Source organism: Mycteria americana, chromosome 1 (assembly GCF_035582795.1).
Source record: "Mycteria americana isolate JAX WOST 10 ecotype Jacksonville Zoo and Gardens chromosome 1, USCA_MyAme_1.0, whole genome shotgun sequence".
Lineage (NCBI taxonomy): Eukaryota > Metazoa > Chordata > Aves > Ciconiiformes > Ciconiidae > Mycteria > Mycteria americana.
Genome location: NC_134365.1, coordinates 162,719,905 through 162,741,419, shown reverse-complemented (window position 1 = coordinate 162,741,419; position 21,515 = coordinate 162,719,905). Strand labels below are relative to the sequence as shown.

The following is a 21,515-nucleotide window of genomic DNA, read 5'->3' as shown; positions in this document are numbered from 1 at the left end:
GAAAATTGACCTTAATTTCTTCTAATTGCATGTCTTATTCTTCATTATTTTTCTTGTTAGAGACAGAATTTTGAAAGGCGGTTCAGTAGTGCAGCTATTTTTGACTCATCGCTGACTTTGTCTTACTTCGTGTTATTTAATGGGTTCCAGTGGCCATATGCTGCGGAGAATCCTGGAACAAAGTGAGTAAACTGGGAGGCATTGCTCGGAAGGATAAATTTCACAGTTGGAAACACACTTAATACTAAGCCTTCTAACCAGTTTTTCCAGAAATCACAAGCTTGATTGCCATGATATCTGAACATGGCATTAGCTACTCTAATGAGGAAAATAATTGATATGCTATGGAAATTAGGTCTAATTAGATCTTATTAAGATAAATATCTCAGTTCAACTGAAAACTTGAAGAGATACATTTTGCAGCATTCCAGATTATAAATATGACCCTTGTTCTTCACCCCCCTCCGCGTCTTGGGTTACTACTGGTAGAAGTGAATGTGAAAAGCCTCCGTATCAGAATCGCTGCAGTCTGTACCCACTTGACACGGAATAAGTGACAAAGATGCTAGATAGTTTAAATCTTACATAGCTAAAAACCCATTTATTTTTTACATCAGCTTTAGACAAAGATCCTAATTTCAGAACTGTGTAACAAAATATCTCCTGCCTATTCATTTTCTTCAGTTAAAGAAATACATTAATGTTTACATATTTTCAGATCCACAGCAAGTAATGCTCTTAGATGTCTTTAACGCTGTTTTCATTGACTTCAGAACAACATGTATGCTGTATTATATCAATAACATTTTGATGGAGGGCAAATATTGAATGCAAGCTATAACAAAATCAAAGTTCCTTTGAAATTTTAAAGGAAAAAGAAGAAAAAAAGCCAAAAATATATAAGGTGGGCCAGTATTTAGACTAGAAGATGACTTATACTCAGATGTATACCTTGCAAGGTGCTGCCAAGCAATGGGCCAAATTTCTCTTCCCCCTTCACTAGTGGAGTTGCCGTGGGACTCAAAGCAGGATGAAACCTTATTGGCAGCTGCCTCATTTTCTTCCAGCTTGCACAAAACACAGATCCAAAATCTTTACTCTCTTGATGGGCTTGAGTTTCCAGCTTGCGCACTGACACTCCTTCCGCAGTGCAAAAGAGAGGGGAATCAACGTTCTCTAATAATTTTAGTTTGATATTTTATCGTTTTCACAGAATAAGCTATTTAAAGTGGACCCTTTAAAAGTCTGCCTTCAGATATTAATTTTTCAGAGCCTCTGAGCTAATGATCTACAAGCCCTAAAACCACTGTATGCATCCTGTAACATCACAGGCCATTTTAAAAACATAACATGTTACGGAGCCAATTTCCATTATTTGCTGCAATTCCTTTGCCGTCAGCCTGGCAGAGCTGGCAGCTTTGGCCAGCTGCTCCCGTTCCCCGCAGCCACCAGCTTGCCTTCTGGGGAGTGGGGTGTACTGGGGGGTGGCTCTGCAGCGCAGTGGGGACAACTCTTGGGTGCGTCAGTGCTGCTGGGATCCCAAAGGCATGAGGATAGCGCAGGGGACCAGCCTGGGCCGGGGGGATTTGTCCATGAGGACCACCGCTCCAGGAGGCAGGTTCACCAAGTGGTCCCTGCAAGGATGAGGGTCCGATGGCAGGAGGCACAAAAACTTCTTCTAGGCAAATCCAGTCCCTCTGGAAAAAAAAATTAATCCATCTATACGTCCTATCCTTGGCAAGTCTTGAGCAAGGGGAAAGGTGAATGATCTGATGTTTGTAGTCATGGTTCCCGACAGCTTTTCAATGTCTCTGCGTCTTGATAAATACATACCTCTGTCCACTGACATTTTTCCTTGCAAGATGAGTGTGGGGGAAGCCGTGGCAAGCTAGTGTGTAAGTTTCCTGGAGGAAGGTGAATAGTAAGTGAGTAAAACAAGATGACTCTTCCTATGACCTTTAAATATTAATAAATTAAATATCCATTTGCATTACTCATTTTCTATTATTAATGTATTTCTCTTCTTTTATTCTTGGTCTGTCTGGTCATTACCACTATTCTGCATCTTCCGTTTCAGAAAATACATACAAGCATTGTAAAGATTACCAGCCCTCCATGTATAGATGTACATAGACAGTCACTGGATGAGATAACCATGCAGACCAGCAGCAGATGTATGTAGATTTCTTCAGTGGGAGTCTATTGCAATGATTTCACTATTTAAGTCACACAGCACCAAGACAGCAGTTGGTTTTTTTTAAAAAATCTATTTACTCTTTTTGTGACAAACCTAATGATTGCAGAAATGAGAAATCAGCCTGCAAACAGTCCAAATTTAAATAAAATCACCCCCACACTAGACTATAACAGTGGCAGATGGACAGAGGAAGAAAGTGTATATAGTCATATTTTTTGCCATTATAGTATAGACCCTTTCAGATTGCAGCAAGCAACTTGCCATCTGCAAATCTGAGTCTTTCCTTTTCTGCTGAGGCACTGATTCAAGAATCATGATTTCTGAAGTTTGAGTTAAAGTATTAAGTGGTTTATCTCTCATTTTAAAGGCATACTGATCTCATGATTTTACTTCAAACACATGGGAAAGGCATCCTGAAAATTTTCTCTGATTTTTCCTTAAGACAAAACCCAAAGCCACTGGCTCACACTAAGATATGTGGTGAGGTAATGGGTTGCACACATGAATAGCTTTTTTAATCTCTTATTGCTGTTGTTCTCCCGGCTTTTGTTTGATTTACTCTATGGGCAAATGATTTGCTCTATGCCTGTATGATATGTAGATGACACTGAGCACCTTCCTTACTGCAGTACACATACTCAACAGCAGCAATGAGTGTTGGGTTTTAATATTGCCCCTCTGAAGAGATAAGAATCTGATCACTACATAAATGTCATTGATTTTTAAGGGCCAGATCTTCATGTAAACGGCCGCTGATTTAGTGGGAGTGTCAATTTAATACAGATTTGCAGACAAAATCTGGGCACGTTTTAAAAACCCCTCAGTGTGTCAACCCACTGTTGTTTTCCAGAGTTTTATCTGACCGTACATTTGCAAAGTGGTGCTGAGGATGTGACCATCACAGAGCTCGAACAAACATATGCAAGTTGCAGCCTACCAGGGTTTCTGATGCTTTCACATTATGGGCAGGGAGCTACTTAATCTAAGGGTCAGGACTCTCATAGAGGTTTAACATTTTTTTTCCCTCTGTGTAGCCAGCAGTAACCAAAAAAATCTCCTTTAGGCATGAAAGCCTATTTTGAACTTGTCTAAGAAGGAGAGGATGCAATTCAGTTCTGGCAATTCCCTTTCAAGAGGTGCTGCAGTATGCATTGCATCGCAGTATTCCTAATTTTCACCAAATCAGGGTCGCTCTCTGCAAGGCAAAAAGAGGAAAGGTTTCTTTTGTTAATCTTACATGCAAGAGCCATGTACAAAATAAAGTATTAAATACAGTAATTACAGTAATTTTTGTTAAAATATTTCTACACAATAAACCTGTGGCTTTGAAAACTCTACCAGAAGCAGAAGAAAAACAATCTGTAATGAAAAAATTGAAATCAGAAGCCACTAATAACACTAAAGGGAGCCCAGAAGCCAAATTAATGTTTCTACAAAGAAATACTTTCCTACACCAGGCAAATTCCTAGTAAGACTCTTACCTGGGTCTTTATATATAGGATTCAGATTTCATTTTGAAGCATGCTTTTTACAAACTGTTTAGTGTTCATATGTCATTACCACTGTTGGGCCAGATTGCACCTGGCATCGATATAAACAAAGCTTTGGCAAGAGTTCTTTCCTTTGGGATGGAGACATCTGATTTTCAAGCTGAAAACATGTCAGTGTTGCAAGACACTCCAAATAGCCTGTTTTACCAGTGCAGTAAATTAACCCGCCTGGTGTAGTGTTAAATGCTTTACAAACATCGACTGAAGGTGAGGGAGGGAAACAGCAAAAAACAAACAAACACATTTCAATAACTTGTTTGACTAGGAGCAGTGAAAAAAGTACAAGCAAAGCTCAAAGGGAGCGGGTGATCCGCGGGAGACAGGACAGCAGAAGAACAAATTTTCTGAATTTTGTCCTGTGTTCAACCCAGAGAGCGTGCCACGGCGTGGGAAGACACAGAAGGAGCAGAATGAGTTATATAAACCATAGAAAAGGCACCTTCATTTGAAAAACAGGTTAGGATAACAGAAAACAGTGACTCTAACTCATCGTCTCCTTGTCTACAGGAGGATGGCTTTTTGAAAGCTATTACATGCAAGAGGTTTGCCTTTAATGCTGCAAACCGCTGGTGGACAAAGACTACGTAGGCAAAACAGAGGATAAAATATTAGGCTATCCCCCTTGCTTCCCCATTGTTCAGGATGAAAAAGCTGAGCTGAACTTCTGGGCACGCGGAATTGGCTGAGTGAAAGCTCTCGTCGCTAGATTTTGCATTTGTGCTAAGCCTGAATGGTCTAGAGGACAATGGGGTTCAACCTGCCTGTGGCTCTACAGCGGTTCTGCAATATAGATGTGAAACTAGAATAGCCAAAAAGTAGGTCCACATGCGTATGGAGTCAAACAGAGACCTGTCCTGAGAAACATGGGCAGAAGCAGTGTTCTTAAATATATATATTTATATAGCTGTTAGACCGAAGCCATTTTGCTACTCTTGTCCTGCTATTTTAATTATCCTGATAGCCATCTATTTACAAACATGCATGTAAGTGAGCTAGAATAATTAATATTCATAAGTATTTATAAAATGTGACAAAGTTTACGTTAGGGTGGATGATAATTCCCAAGAGGATTACATTTGTGTTAAGTGTAGATTTATATTAGTAAGATTCAGCATGATTGATTCTTGCTTGGCCAGAGATAGAGGACTTAGCTTCCATACTGGCAGAGATTATATCTGGTCAACAGGAAAGGAAAACTGGCCAAGAAACTGCCAACACAGAATCTGAAGCTGTGAAACCTGGTCAAGAAGAAATAAAGCCAAATAAGCAACAGATGAAAAATTATCTTAAAGCAAAGATCAAATCACTCAGTTGGAAATGAGAATTGTATTGGAAAAGGTGATGCCGAGAGCGTGAAGGGACATAGGAATTTTTTTTAAAATATGATTAATGAATAAACTGGAGTGCTGAATACCAGTATTTTTTTTAAATGGACCTTAACATTTTTCAAAAGTAAAAAAAGAAGTAGACAGTTTTAGTATGCTCGAAGACTTCTGACAAATAGCAGAGAGGACTTCTAAACCTTGCGAATCATTTGTAAGGGAATGCCAGAGATCTCGGTACACGAGAGCCATGGACATTCTGGAGAGAGTCCAGCGAGGGACTGCAAAGATGATGAAGGGACTGGAGCATCTCTCCTGTGAGGAGAGGCTGAGAGAGCTGGGACTGTTCAGCCTGGAGAAGAGAAGGCTCAGGGGGATCTCATCAATATATCAGGCATATAAATACCTGAAAGGAGGGTGCAAGGAGGGCAGAGCCAGGTTCTTCTCAGTAGTGCCCAGTGACAGGACCAGAGGCAGTGGGCACAAACTGAAACACAGGAGGTTCCCTCTGAACATCAGGAAACACTTTTTTACTGTGAGGGTGACCGAGCACTGGCACAGGTTACCCAGGGAGGTTGTGGAGTCTCCATCCTTGGAGATATTCAAAAGCCATCTGGACACAGTGCTGGCAACCAGCTCAGGGTGGCCGTGCTTGAGCAGAGGGGTTGGACCAGATGACCTCCAGAGATCCCTTCCAACCTCAGCCATCCTGTGATTCTGTGACTCTGTCTGAAGCCCACTGGGGAAGGTGATAGATCAAATGAGGAACCAGAAAAGAAAGAGACTTTGGTAAGATACATACTTTACAACAGTTTTCTGGTACTGTTGTACCTGGTAAAGCACCCTCGGACATTGGAGTAGTCCAGAGGGCTCAAGAGGGACAACAGACTTGTTCCTGCACCTGTGCTGCAGAAACCTACTGAGAGAAGACTTCCTAGGAAGTTTATTGACGGTTGCATGCCAAATGAAAGAGTGGTGAGAGAAATGGGTAGGGAACTCGCCGACAGATAAAGCCTGATGTCAGCACTGATGTCACTGTGTATTTTGCCCTCAGAAAATAAGTGAAGTTCTCTAGATGTAGAGCAAATCCTTGACAAGTGGTGTGAGGGCCCCCTTGGACTGTACCGGCCACAGCCCCATCCCACACGAAAGCAAAGACACCTTAAACTAGCAAAGGACCTGATCGGCCTGCTGTGTCCAGCAGCATAACCACACACCAGCACAAGCACCACAAACGCGCTGGTGGGGACAGTGCCTCGGTGCCCAGCTGGAATGAGCAGAGCCGGCGAGCTTGTGGAGGTTGTAGGGGTGGCTGCCAGACGGACACGATGCTCGGTGGCAAGCTGGCAGCGGAGGGAACAGCCACTGCCAAGGAAAGGGAAGGGAGCATCACCTGAGTCCCTCCAGGGTTAATCTGCACCTGATGCAGGTGATGGAGTGGGGATTCTGGCTGGAGAAGACGTCTCTGAGCGCTTTGGGGGAAAAACTACCTTCTGGTCTCAATACAAAACACATTATTACCGTGGCAGTCAAAAAGTGTAAACATGTTTAGCAAGTAAAGCAGAACAGTTTCCCTTAACAAGAGTTCATTAGGTAAGTAGGACACATTTTCATGAATCTCTTTTGGCAGTCTTTCATTCAGATCAAGGAGAGTCATATCAAGTCAAAGCAACAAAAAAATCGCTAAATACCTATTTAGACCAGACAGTTATACAACAAAAAGCAAGTTGGCATACCATGAACAAAAATGGTAATTTAATGGGTGTCAAACTTGTGAATACAGAATTCCATTTTATCACTGTTGGTTTAAAATTAATATAATAAAACCAAAGCAGCAGTACTGTATTCATACAATTCATTCATGCAATTATACTGCTGTAAAATCCTGATTGTCCATGTAGTTCATTCACACAAGAAAATAAACTATGCTGCTAGCAGCACTTTGGTGAACAGATGCGTGCCAAAGCTTAGCATCAACTTAATGTTATTGCTGTTAACTAAATTCAAAGTAGTTAAATCAGTACAAAGACAGGGTCCAGGCTGGCCCCAGCATTTATTATATGTGTTAAGAAATAGTCCAAAGCTGAACCCATCTTATTAGTCTTTTCTTGACATTGCGTTTGGCAGAGTCATTGTCCAAAAAGTGAGAGAAAATACCTGGTAAGCCAGACATAAAGAATTTCAGCTTAAAGCCTGGCAGACTGCTTGAAGTAGATGAAATCCATGTCAGATTTGGACTTGGACAGATCTAACAGTAGGTAACAGAAACACAGGTGAAGGAGCCCGCATGTTCAGGCCTGGAAAAATGTTACAAAGGGAGCAACCTAACTGAAGGCAAAAGTTGTGTTAGTAAAGTAATTGATGATGTTACATGGTGCCCTGCTTCCAGATGCCCCGGTTGGTTATGCTGAAGTGATTTTCTAGGTAAGTACGTATGGATGTAAGAATGGGGGCCTCATAGTGATGGTTGTTTTGGGATGCAGGCATTTACTTGAATCGTACCTGCTACTCTCCTCGTTAGCACAAAACAAGTGAAATGATGGTAAGTGAAATGCTTAGCTGGTTGGCTTTGGTGGAAAAAACAAAAACAGCTCAAGAAGTTCCATGTTGCCCTTCCTAGCTGCTTATTGTCATCCTTTGCAAGCCCCTTGCTTGCAGCGATGCAACTGTTCGTATGGCCATGCTTTAAATGGGACTGCTGAAATGGTCTGGGTTAAAAAAAAAATCCTGCTCTCCCACCCAGAAATAAAATAAACCTGAGTTTTTCTAATGTGATTGCTTCAGTGGCCCCAGTTTGCATCTTGGCTCTAGAAACAGTTGCACTGGAAATGCTTGCATGGAGAAAAAAATGGGGCATGGAGTGGGAATAAGCAGAAGAGGGTAGGAACTGCTTAGATCTTGCAGAAATAAACATACGTTGATTTATCTTACTCTTTTATTGGGGAATATGCACCAACCTTACTTTAAACTTTATAGATATTCCAGCAGCCCCACTAAGGAGCACCTTCTCAGTCAGCCTAGCATGAAAAATAGTTGATTTCATCAGGAAAAAAAATACAGTTGAAGAAAAGCTTAGGGAAAGAAATGTGACAAGTTCCAGTAATGTGTTCCACTGCAATCAGGAATATCTAAATGAGGAACTTAAAAGGGTTTTGAAGAACACCAGTAAACAAGATTTCTTCTCTACCTGTCTGTAAAGATGTGTATTATATTGTACCAGTACAATACATCTATCAGTGATGTACAAATACCATACTACAACCACAGGATTGACACAGGGGAGATTTGACCTAGAAAATAGCCACCTTGTCAGGTCCCACTTTCAAATGGGAGAAAAATCTCAGTTCCTTTAACACAGATCATAGGTCCAGGCAGGGAAGAATTCACATTGTCAGATTCAGTTTAGACCACAGAAAACAAGTGAAGTAATTTCTAAAAGGTCCTTACTCCTTGCCATGAGTACATGAGTCATAGAGTTGATCTTATTTTATATATGAGGGTTCAGTTCTTGCCTCAGCTAGTCACTGCCAATGCGGGGACATGTGGGACATGGCATTCTGGTGCTGTTTCCCCTCTCCCACTTCGGGGGTGTGGGGGTGGAAAGAAGGGGGTGCGGTTGCTTTTGTACTGCTGCCCATCCTTCGGGGACTCTGCCAGGAGTGAACAGCTAGCTGTAACGGGCTTCGTCACGTCATTAGGAGCATCTGAGAAAATGTTGCCTACAGGAGGTGCTAAAACCTGCATTTGGGGTGGAGTGGGATGTTTGGGGTCCTTGACTCACCCCAGGCAGCCATCCAAGTAGGACCTCTATCAGAAGGAAGCCCTTCTGGTAGAGAAAGAAGGATTTCTGGCCAAATCCAGTGTAGTGAGTTGGGTGTTTGTTAAGGTAAGCACTGGCTGAGAAATACATGTGTAAAACAAGTTTGCTTTGCGGGAAGGCAAGAGTTGTGTCAATTTAGTGCGAAGCTTGTTAGATCAAAGTTTCCTGTGCTGAACATCCCCGTGGAGAGCCATCTATTCAGTGCTCTTGGCATCTACTTCTTTCAAGCTTCTAAACTTAAAAACATCTAAAATTACGTTCATGGTCTCCTAACATTATTCTCCCATGGAAGTAATTACTGCAATTATAGGCTACTTCTACAATGCTAAATGCATCTGATCCAAGGAGAGATCACTGGTGCCCTCGCCTAGTGGGGCAGAGGGGCTCAGGTCCACATTGCATAGGGGCAAAACTCTGCAGAGCAGACTGACTGCAGTGACAGATACGTAGCACGTGGGGCTGGATCTCCCCATGACACAGAGCGGGGCTCTGACGGACCTACAGTGCAGTTGTTTTTCTGGGTGGTTTTTCTTCAGTTCCAGCAGCTGAAATAGTATGAGCAGTGTGCCATATCAACATGGGGTGTTCTAACCTTTAGCTGAGGATATGTGTTGCATGTCCTGGGGCATGGCAAGACGGCATGTGTGAGCGTTTGAAGGTACACAGGTGTTGCCAGAGCAGCGTCACAGGATTGAGAAGGGTGGAGGCAGCTGAACTTGGTGCAGTCCTGCCCAGACTGCTCTTTGGGCATGATGCCTGCAGAGACCCATCTCTAAAACCACACCTTTGTTTTGGTTTGGAGGAAATAGATGATTCACTACCCCAAAGGAGAGTCTGGATGTAAATGAGCAGTTGTGCCTTGTGGGCAGTTGGGGCCCAAGATCTTCAGGTGAAGTTGGGAGCCAAGTTATCTGATGGTATAGATTTTCTCAGAGGGTCCATAAACAGAAACTGAGACAAATGGCACGATCTCACAAGGGAGTGCAGGAGTGCATGAGATAATCTCTGCTTTAAAAAGCTGCCCATGAGATGAGAAGGTTTAAATCCTCTCTAGACGGTGCAAGAACCCGCCTGGTGGGAGGACTTCCTGGGGGTGCCTTGCTCAGCGTATGACACCTGAGTGACCAGCCGGTGTCATAAATCCCATGCTAAACCCCTTGCATGGAAACACATGCGTCTATAAGGTGACGCCACTTAACTTTAAAATATAAGTTGAAAAGCATGAGATGAGAGCTTTTTTGCACAAGTATGATCTTACCGTGGGCGTGACCTGTGAACACTTGGACTTGGGGAATTCTGTGGGATTTTGATCACATTGCAGAATATTAATTTGCTAATTTACCAATGCAGATAAAGCTCTTTATGAAAACTGAGATAAGAGCTGTTAATCAGTATTTGCACAATACCAAAAAACATGCACAGTTGTTCCAAGTTTTCTCTTTGAAACACCTAGTTTTATTGAGACTGTGGGTAGACTGGGAAGTTTCTTCCAGAAAAGAGGAAGGATGAAGGAAGCCATGGCACAGCTGACCTGATTTTTCTTAATGCCTTCTTCATTCCTGGGGGCTTCTGAGCAGGTTGGGGCAGATGCTGGCTCCTTCAATACAAGCAGGCATAAGCCTCTGGCCATTTGTTTTCTTTCTGATAAACTTTTATTTGCCTTTAGCTTGCCTTTAACTTTCCACACTGTTTAATGTTTACCTCATTTGGCTTTAATTTTTCTTTTTTTCCAAATAATTTATTAAATAATTGAGGCAGTAATTAAACAGTGCTTCTGATGGTACCCATTTGCTGATCTTCAAAACTTTTGATCCGTATCTCACTTAGAATCACCACACCTGAAATCAGCTGCTGAACAGGGGTTGATAATTTGTTAAAGCAGATGTACTTTTGACAGACAACAATGTATTGCATTACCAGCATTAACAAAAAGTTACATTTATAAAAATAAAAAATGGATGCCTAAATGTACACATTTTCCATAACAATTGATTACATCATGCCAAGACAATACATCTTAAACTAGAATATTTTTAAATAAAAACTAACCATAACATACAGTTAAATTCATGTGCCCGATGAAAGAAATGTATAACCTTTATTTTTTTAATTGATACATCAGATTGAATGTTTTGTGGTCTCATTTCATCGTGCAGCAGCTCATTCGGAATGTCCAGGAAGACTAATTAACACTAATGCTTCTAAAGAATTTTCATTTGTGATGCTAATCTGTCACAAAACCAAAAGCATCCTCAGAAAGCCAGGGAAAAAAGTAAAGAGACTACATCTTGCAGCCAGCTTAAATTAGTGTTGGCTTGATTTGTCTTAATTGAAAGGTTGTTTACATCTCTTTTGTAAGTGTTTATAAAAGTTGGCAGACAGAAGAATAGCTGCCCACGTACATGAACAAAGTTTTCTTTTACTGAAGCTGTTGTATATAGTACTGTCATTAAAAAACCTTTTGAAATATTTCTGTACACACAGTCTTGAGGTATAAGCCTGTCTCTGTGTTTATGTATACGCACACACACACCCCCCCATGCTGTATTATTTATGCTACAGAGGTATTTATGCTAAGTCCTCATATTACATGAATATTTCTATGTGCCAATTCATTCTAGCAGCATACTGGCCTCTATTTAAATTTCTATGAGATACATGCAAGTTGGAAAAATACCTTAAGCACAACTTGTGAAAATGTCCTGCTCTTGCACTAAGACACACATCCTCAGATACCCCGGCTCAGCAGAAACGCAGTGCTTACATAGCTGAGCACCCGTAAAGCTTTATGGGGATGCATGGGCCCTGAGCCCTGGACCCAGGACTGGCGGGGTGGACCTCAGGTTCTTGTTCTCTGGTTCCCCACATTCACAGCATCTCAAGCCAGGCCATCACCCGATCATCATATATGGAAATTGTCCAACTCCGGTGATGTTGGATAGACCCCACCTAATACCTCCAGGATCCACACTGTCCACGCTGGTAGAGGGAGAGCGAGGTTTGCTAAGATTACATGGCAGCAAGCAGCTCCCAGCTATTCATGAACAGTTTTAAGAGATCTCGTCCTTTAAAAATACAGGATAAATATTATCGATAGGCGCACTGAAGCATTCCCAGACCTTAAATGAAACTTCTAGGAAAACGGGCAAAGAAATTAAGATTCCTTAGCAGAGCATAATTAAATTGCAGCTTAGTTCATAATGCTGGCCACCAAAGTTTGCTTCATTTTAGTGTTGCTAGACCATGTACTGCATGTAAAGACAATTAGCAGAGCAGAGAGAAAAGCAGCAGATGCTAGAGATGCACAGAGTTAGATGACTCATTATGTCATGAAGAAGAGTGAAAAGGTTGGTGTAAAAAAAGGAAAAGCTTGAATAGACCAAATAATTATTAAAGAAAGAATCCGAAGATTTCAGGAAAGGGTAGCGGAAAAATCAGAATCTTGCAGTGCTCTAAAAGGTGCGTTTGCCTGAACTGCAGAGAAACACCGACATACAGGATGGAGGCCCTGTTCTCCCTCCTCCTCCCCACTCCTGCCCCTTCTTTCCTTTAGGATTACCTGGTGGCTTTGGCGTGTTCCCTGTTGAACCAAAAGAAAATGTGTTTTAAAACTTCGTGAGTCTTTAAAAACTCCTCAACTGATTACGTGCTCAAAGGTAACTAAAAGAAATGATCTAATAACAGCTTCCTGAAGGCTTTGCTATGTATGCATATTTTACAGCAGTTTTTTGGTCTAACAAGACTAACTAGAAATAAGTATTTGCCATTTCGAAGATTTATTCTCACAAGTACCTGATGCATGTAAGGCAGAAGGCAGGTCTCATGAACCAGGCGCCTCCTGTTCTCAGAAACACTCTGCTCCACGGTTACGGTTCTCTTTGTTTCCTTAAAAACAAATGTAATTTGTCTTTTCTCTTGCCAATCTCATCTGTGAATTTGAAACTAAATGAAGTATCATTCTGTATGGCATCACTTCACTGACGGAGAATTAAGCATGTAAAAAATGTCAGGCTTTCCCTCTGCAGAAACTCAATTTTGCCCAGAAAACACTGTGGGTATATAATATATGTGCATTTCTGCAAAATCTTATTTGAGAGAAGCATTCGTAGGGTATGCACTAATATAAGTGACAAAAGATTCAGCAATGTCAAGTCCTGTAAACAAACCACTCCAGGGAAGTAACATTAACACATAATTGTATGTTTTTACCATGTCAGACCTGTCACAAAAAATAACTTGAATTGTGATTATAGTAATTAATTTTTCCTCTGCCGTTTGAAACATGCAAACTTATTATGGCAATGAGGATGATAGATTCTGACCTGCTATTTTAGCGCGTCATATATATACATTTCCGTATGAAGAATTATTACCAAAAGATGTTACGAGGATGAGTTCTACACATAAACATGTCTTTAAATATACCCACTATCTTTACATTAAGACCTGAAGGTCTTGAGAAAAAAAAGAGGGTAAGACTAGGCAAGAAAGATAAAGCAAAACAGAGCTTTTGTCCCCCAAATCAGGCAGGTCTAGAAATCACAGTGCTGGAAAACTGGTTTGTAGGGTATCGTACCAGTTTGAAAAGAAAGAGGAAAATGGCATTTTTCTGTCTGCTGTTGCAGTCCCCAAATTCTGTTAATGTGACCATCTTTGTTTCATTATTGCTGTATTAACAGTGTGTCCAGGGTGAGTGGGTGGCTGAGCTTCCAGCTCTGTGGCACTCCTCCTGTTTCGAAGCGGAAATTTCTATGTCTTGACATACAACTTCAAGAAAAAAAAGGGAAAAAAAAAAAGAAAGGACAGAAGGAAAGGTACTGATTCAGCTGATAGGAGACTATGGTAACACTGTTACCAAAGGCACCTATTTAGGTGCACTTATATTATGTAGTTTTGTAAATAAGCCCGAGGGGCTCCCTCTTTGCCGCCACCCCCGTCCCCGAGTCTCGCGCTCTGCCTGCCTGATCCCATCCGACAGTAGAGCTGATACCGCACTAATCCCCACAAGTTTGGGACTAATGAACTAACTGCTGGGCTGCCGCCACGGAGCTTGGTCCCAAACTATACTGTACTTCACACTCGATTTATTCTCCAGATGGCGAGACTGCGCAGCCCCGCCGCGAGGGACCACCTCTTCCACTGGAGTGTAAAAGTAGACGGATGTTGTTTTCTTTGCAGATTTGATAATTCAGAGCTAGGAACTCGTGAGGATGGTTAGTTATTAGGTTTAATGGGTGCCAATCGAGCCGGCAACTCGCGTATTCCCGTCTTTCATTTCAGTGTCTGTGTGTCTGGGTGGCAGTGGATTTGTCGGCGATGCTGCGTCACTGAAAGCTTTATCTTCTCCAGTTGGCGTAGCCATGCGTGGTAATGAACATCTTCCCGTGTCCTCCTCTGTGTCAAACAGAAGGGGTGCTAGAGTAGCCACCCTGACCAACGTTTTTTTTCCCAGTGGGTTTTCCAGCACGGGTTGCAAATTTAGCGTATTTTAGTAATATCACTGTTCACCATGAAGCTCTCTGTTGCCTTTCTTTCTTGTTCAGTTTGATAAAGAGCCCAGCCCACACGGGACCCAATGGGAATACCACCGTCCCAAGCTACCTGGGGATGGAATAGTTTACTTAACGATCAGGTTTATTTCTTTATCAGCTATTCGTTCATGACAGAGTATTATCCAATGTTGTAGTTCTCGTGTGAAGAACAGGGTAAATCATTTCTTTCACCATTCCTTAAAAATTCTAGTTTGATCATTCTTGGCAGGGACTTTACATACAGTTTGTAAAATGTGTTTATTCTTGCATCTACTGCTATAAAGACGTTATTCTATCATGGACTACTTTTTTCTGTACTACTACGATGTTGAAGTAGTTTACCTAGCTTAAAATTTTAGCTTTTCGCATGGATCCTACAATAAGAATAGCATCTACATTTCACTGCATAATGAGGCAGAAAAGGCTCTCCCTTTCCTCCATGTTTTTAGTACATTTAGTCAGAGGTTTTAGTACATTTTTTTATTTACCCATGAAATGTTTTATTGGAAGCCTGGCTGGGAACCTGAGATACCCCACTAACGTCAGTGGGATTTTCTCTGTTGTAGGAAGGGTAGGCACCAAGTCAGACCCCTCATGAGCTCCGACTTTGGCAACCAGGTCCTCTCAGTTTGTCCCACAATTAAAAACATAAACGGAATCCTGATGTGGAAACTATAGTGACTAGAAGTATTTTATCATGGAAGGGAAATGTTTCCATTCCTGGGGTATCTAGGCAGACAGATCTAAAACGTAGTGGTTCTAAGAAAATGCATCAATTCTCAACCCAACAGATGGCATGGGTGTGTTAACTAACATAGCAACATATTTTCTATTAAAATATGGGAAAAAACAACAACCCCCTCCCCATGTTTGTTGGTTGGTATAAATTCAGTGAAGTTGTTGGTTATTTTTGGGATACGTACCAGAGGGCTGCACATTTAGTTTATGTAAATTGATAACAGCAACAGCCTGTTAATAAGTGTTTTGTATGGAAATATACCTAGAAAGACACGATCTGTCTTTTTTGGGAAGGGAGTTTGCAGCCTGAGGAGAAAAATAGCTAATGAGACGGTCTACTGCTCATTATTATAATCTGAAAAAAATCATAACGAATTAGGCTGTAAATTTGCTAGAGATGTGCCTTCAGTTGGAATTGGATGCTGCCTTAGTGGATCATTTGGGGAGATCTTTCTTTTGCAAATTGGATCAGTGTGTGCTGAAACGGTGATAATCTGACTTTAATTAAAAGCATAAATTGGTTTGGAGCGTGTTTTTAAGCTAGCCTTCTGCATCATATCCAGAAACTTCGGCCCAGCCCTAGAAACCTGTTACCCCTGGTCAGAGAAGGGAAACCTAGGGGGTTTGTATTACCCGGTAATGCCATCATATGGTTCGGTTTACCCACTTCGGAAGAGCCGTTTCAGACGGCTGTGTGCCGGAGCTCTCTTCCAGCTGGACATGTTTGTAGTAAACTGCACGCATCTTTGTGTGGCTTTCCTAATGGCCCCAGTCAGAGTCCATTCACAGCAGTTCGAACATTTCGGGTTGTATTTTCCAGAGATTACCTCTGAACGTGCCCCTTGCTCGCAGCACGGGGATGCATACATGTGCGCCTTGTTCCCGTCTGTCCGATTAACGGGCATATGCTCCCAACCTTCGGAGAGGCACGGCTAGTAGCCCCAAGCTGAAGGCTGCTTGCTTCAGATTTCATTAATTTTCTGCTTCATTATTCCTTCCTTTTAACCAGTTAGAGCCATCGCTTGCTTTTCTCTAAACTTACCCTAATTATCGGGGGTCCCAGCCCTGTAAATCAGTACACTGCAGAGCTGTCTTAAACTGGCCTGGGAGACCCTGTTCTGATCGGACCTGACAACTGTAAGCTACTGTTCCCTCACACTGTTTAACTCAGACCACATTGGGAAACCGCCTCTGCCCCTCTCGCCGGCAGAGATTTGCATCCGTCTGGTTTAAATCTACTGTCATGTGCTGTCTTGTTGATTGGTATTAGCCTGGATATTAACTTTGATGATTTTTTTTTTTATTGTTTTTTCCCCTTGAGTTTGCCTGTTTTCTTGAAAAGCATCTCTATTCCGCAACTGCATATTGTTAAAGTTGTTCCTAAACCTCCGTCAGTCAGGAGCTTTAAAGTTTTATTAGCCCCATAAAAACTCTTCACAAATGAAATGACTTTTGATAAGTGTGCATTTTGACAATGCGAATTTGTTAGGGGCTGTTGGCGACTGGAAGAAATTTGGGGTTGAAACTGCAGTTGGCAGGAAGCAGGGAGCCCAGCACCCTCCGTCTCCCTCCCCTCTTCTTCTCCAGGCCAAGAAACGCGTTTCATTTCAGAAAAGCATGCAAGTATTCTTCATGCAAATCAAATATTAAACAGATTTGTAAATTTACATTCACAAAAATAGCAAACGGCCACGGGAAGCACATGTCTTCAGAGATTTTGTTTTGTGCCAGCAGGGGAATAGCTTTGTATGTGGTTCAAGACAAATCTACAAGTTATTTTGGTGGTGTTTTCACATGCGAGTTTTGAACTCTATTATGGGCTTTAACACGCTTTGGATACATGGAGAAAAGGAAGATTTATATAGCAAAACCAAAGAAGTATACGTACATCAGTGCTTTCTGACGTCCATGCTATTTTAGCACCGGCAATATAGAGATTAATTACAAAAGCAAATTGTTTTATGCAAATTTATTAACATGCCATTTTTGTGAGTGCAGACAGTTAGTGCAACACATTGTGGTTAGTATAAAGATTTGTGTTTGTTAGACGTGTTCAGCAATAGTGGACATGAAAGCCATGTTTTCTACAAGTGATGGTGTAGAAATACTTAGACGTAAAACCCGAGCATTTTATTTACCAGTTATAAAGAAACAAGGAAGGTAAAATTGCGAGGTGCTGGTGATGACTGCTTCAATAAAAGTCCAGGAGTGACAGACATTTGGGGGACACCAATATACTGGCTGTCTAGCTTTTTCCCCACGTCGTTTCAACAAGTTTTCTGCTCAGTGCACTTTTCTGTCAATAGAAAATAAGCTTTCTTTTTCTTTTCTTGTGCCTTTAAATACATATATATTGTAGAGAGAAGCAAGACTGACAGTTGTGAAAACCCTTGAAGAGTTTGACTTTGGCCATGCTGAAAAGTGTGTTAGGATAAACTCCGTGTCCAGCGGTCTTGCAGAAGAAGATCTAGAGGTGCTTTTGCAGTCCAAGACCCTTCCTTCAAGCATGATGCTGCCAAAGGTTGAAAATGTTGAAGAAATAAGATGGGTGAGTAGCTACCTGTTTACCAACAACACAGTAGCTTTTGGCTGAAGCTGTTGGGCCAAGTTCACACAGGCATAGAGATGAATGGCTCTGAGTTATGAGGAAGGCTGCAAATACCATATAATGTCATTGCTTGGCTAAGGTAATTGGGAAACGCATCCGTTTAAATGTGTGTAAGACATGCTATACAAAAAGCATATGTGAAACACCTTGCATTTATAAAGAAAACCAGTTTTATTTCTCCTGCAGTCAATGAAGAACCAATATTGATGTGTCAGAGTCTCTTATAAAAAATAGAGGCATAAATATCTGTCTCTTTTCTAAATACCCTAACATGCAAAATGACTGTCTACGTCCGTGTGCCTTACTTACGTGCATTGTAAGGAGGAGATGGGGAAACCATGTTAGCGACATATGAAAAAATGGGTTGGGGGGAAGGTCACTCCTTGGGGCAACTGAAGGAACAAACAGGAAGCTTTTAACTAGTGTTTTTAATTAGCACAGATATTATTTCCTGAACAGTTCTCTATTTCTTCCTTTTTAATTGCTGACAGGTGTGTTTGTGTTTCACGACTGACTTTTCAGCCAATAAAAACCTGAAATGTAAATGGTTGGCATGTCAAATTACTTAAGAAAACTTTGAAATAGGCCTAATTATGCTATAATTGTTTTAATTGTCAAGAAAGGGGGATGTTTGTTTAGATATACCATTATTTCTGTAACATGCCAGTAAAGGAATAATGCTTAATTATTCACTTCTATATTGTTGCAAACCGCTAGCCAAGCAACTAGCACACATGCAAACTGTGATGAAAGGCAGGCAGATGTATTAGGATCTATTTTAATCTCAGCATCTAACCTTGATCAAACCATTAAGATCAGGCGTGAGCGTACAACTGAGCAAATACGTTGAGTACGTGACGAGCCCCGTCCATTCCGTGGCACTGCCCCTTCGGCCTCCGCCGCTCACAATGGAAAGTACACCGTCCCCTTCCACCAACATTTAATTAAATTAACCGGAGTATACCTCTCAGGGTTTACAGCCATGTAAGTGTTAGACGTAACTTGTCAGTAATGAATATTCATGCTTCCAAAATGGCAGGGCCCTTGCTGCCACCACGTAGGTTTATCAGGGAGGTGGGATGCAGGGGCTCTTTGTCCCCTCATCCCCTTCCACCTTCCCTCTCGCTAACTTTGATTTCCGTCATGGAAAACAAGCCAGCCCCAACAACTTCTGCCTCATTGTCCACCTTTTGCTTCCCTCTCACTTTGCCTAACCTTTGCACACAAAGAGCGCGCTCCGCTCAACGCCGCTGCCTTCTTTTCCCAATCCTCCCCAAATTCACCCCGGCATGATTTTTCAGCCTCCCAGAAGCTGTTTATTTCCCCCGACACGTACCCCCCCCCCCCTTCATTTTTATTTATGTGCAGCAGAAAACCTGGAGGCTGATGCACAACTAAAAGATGGGCTTACTTGTTTTCTTTTGTGTGAGAATCTCTTGCTTTCCTTTTGTCCCTAGTGTGGGTACTTGTTTGACTGGCATGGCTTATTGGACTATAACAAGCGTAACTCTCCCTCCTTTGTGGCGGGACAATTCTCCCACAAATCCCGACCAGTGTGCATTCTTCCCGACACACTATTGGGTGTGCACTGGAATTGAAAGAATTGCTGAGGCCTTGCTACTTCATCCCCTCCCCAAGCTTTGTGGGTTTTTTTTCCCTCCGCCTTCTTTTTTTTTTTCCCCCTTTCTCCCTGAAATGAACACTTTACCGGGCCGGAAACATTTAATCGTCTCCTTTTGGGGAAAAAAAAAAAAAAATTAATTGAAACTTCTCCACTCGTTACCTTTTGTATTGGTGCTTATTGCAAATTTTTAAAAGAGAGAGAAAGGGAGACAATATTTAATTAAACGTGCTTTTTTTTGTTTGTTTACCTTCAAAACAAAAGATAGCAAAAATCCCAGGAGGGCAACTTTTAAAATATTTTAAAATAAAAGAAGAGCTCCGCTGCTTTAACTTGCACCTAAAATATAAACATGGTAGTGCTTTTTACTTTTTTTGTTCACTGAAAAAATAAAAATCAGGTAGGAGTCTTAAGAATATGTGCTGATGCCATTATATTACCTCCTTTTCTGCATTTGCCTGTATGAAGTTGACTGTTTTCTGCCGCTGTAGTACCTGCCATACTGTACACTCGCACGTGTGAATTGCATTGATTTTTTTTTTTTCTCCTTGCACATTTTTGGGTGGAATTCTCTTCTCCAAGGAAAAGTTACCGAGAGGGCCACGGTGACAATGCAAAGCAGGGATGGGAAGGGCAGAATTCTTCATCAAAGAAAGCTGTGATTTATTTTGGCCTAATTGTAAAGTTACTGCAAATTGCTGGAAAGCTTTTTTTCAAGATCTGGGTGATTAGATTTTCCTTCTTTTGGGGAGGGGCGGTGGGGGGAAGCTAAAAGGGGAAATAACACCTCTAATCCAGCTTCTGGTAAATAGGCTGCCAGCTTTTAAAATGAGTTTCCTTTCTATTAGTCAGAATATTATGCTAAGCCTTAAGCATTAGTTTTTTATGTTGCCATAGCAGCCTTATTCCTGCAGGGTTGTGACCTGCGATGATTACAGTACAAAGCTTATAGGGTCTTGAAACCCCCTTTGAAGATGAAAAGTCTTTGATGGTTTATATTTATGCAAATCTCTTAGATATGATTTACCCAACTGAGACTGAATGGAGAGATGATTAAAATTCCCTTTCCTTTGATATCCATTAATAGTCGAATATTCCTTAAATTTAAAATACATGCATATGTTATTTTTGTCTTTATTTACTAACATATTTTCACCGTACCTGCGATATGTTTATCTCTGCGCAAATTACTGGATCTGGACAGACATAATAGATTTACAATATAGAGCTGAGGGTTTCCCCCCCCTCTTTTTTTTTCCCCTTTTGAAAGGGGAAAAATCTGTGCAAGAGCTTTTGTATGTTTCCAGATGATAGATTTTGGAATTTGGGCTACCCCACTGGCAGCTCAGAGCTAGCTGTGAACTGGTCTCATGGAAAAAATTGGCAAGCTTTGGTCTTCAAAGAATTAAACTTCCTTTTTTAAGGCCTTCCTAGGTAAGCTAAAAAATTATGAAGAAAAGCCTATTGAACAAAAGGGTAACGGTGCCGTAATGAATAATACGGATGCCACTTAGAAGGCTGGGGAGCACTTCCAGTGATGGCAGTGCTGGACCTGAAACAAAACCGGACCTCAGGTACAGCAGCACTTCATTGTTTTCCAGGGCCCGCGGATTTGCATTTCACTAAGCCAGGGTGAGAGGTGCTAAGCCTGGATTTTTTTTTTGCAGACCAGCCTGGAAACTTAGAAATGTATGGGAATGCTGCAGTTTCGAATCGCAGGCCCTGCTAAAAGCTGGTTTAATTTTTTTAATTCTAAGGTTTTGGGGTGGGGAGGGGTGTTGTTACAGCCAGGTGAAAATTTAGCGTGTTATATATACATGTAGCCTGTTCTTTTTTTTCTCTCTCTGATAGCTCATACTGTCTAGTTTTAGTTTTCAGACAAATTCTTACATCACCTAAAAGGCCGAACACTTGTAGAACCAATGAATTTTATCCCCTTTGTGGAAACTGCAGTGGGCTTGCTCAATTTTAAGGTAAGCAGGTCTTGAAGTGTTCATATTTTGCCATCTCAGCAAACTAGGATAAGCAGAATACTCCCCAGTCTCCCCCTAATTTCATCAAAGAAGAGAGGTTAAAAAATACGAAACATATTGTTCAATCCCCTAAAACATTTGTACGTTTAACTCTC

The 21,515-nt window shown here is 41.5% G+C and overlaps 1 protein-coding gene across 1 annotated transcript in view; it reads left to right on the top strand.

Moving 5' to 3' along the window:
* The window catches only part of CLYBL (citramalyl-CoA lyase), a 177,087-nt gene that overhangs the window by 130,857 nt on the left and 24,715 nt on the right, over window positions 1-21,515 (top strand). Inside the window, exons 4-5 of the mRNA XM_075496540.1 lie at window positions 17,518-17,706; window positions 21,259-21,360. Coding sequence (XP_075352655.1) covers window positions 17,518-17,706; window positions 21,259-21,360 — 291 coding nt within the window. The remainder of the gene's footprint in view (window positions 1-17,517; window positions 17,707-21,258; window positions 21,361-21,515) is intronic.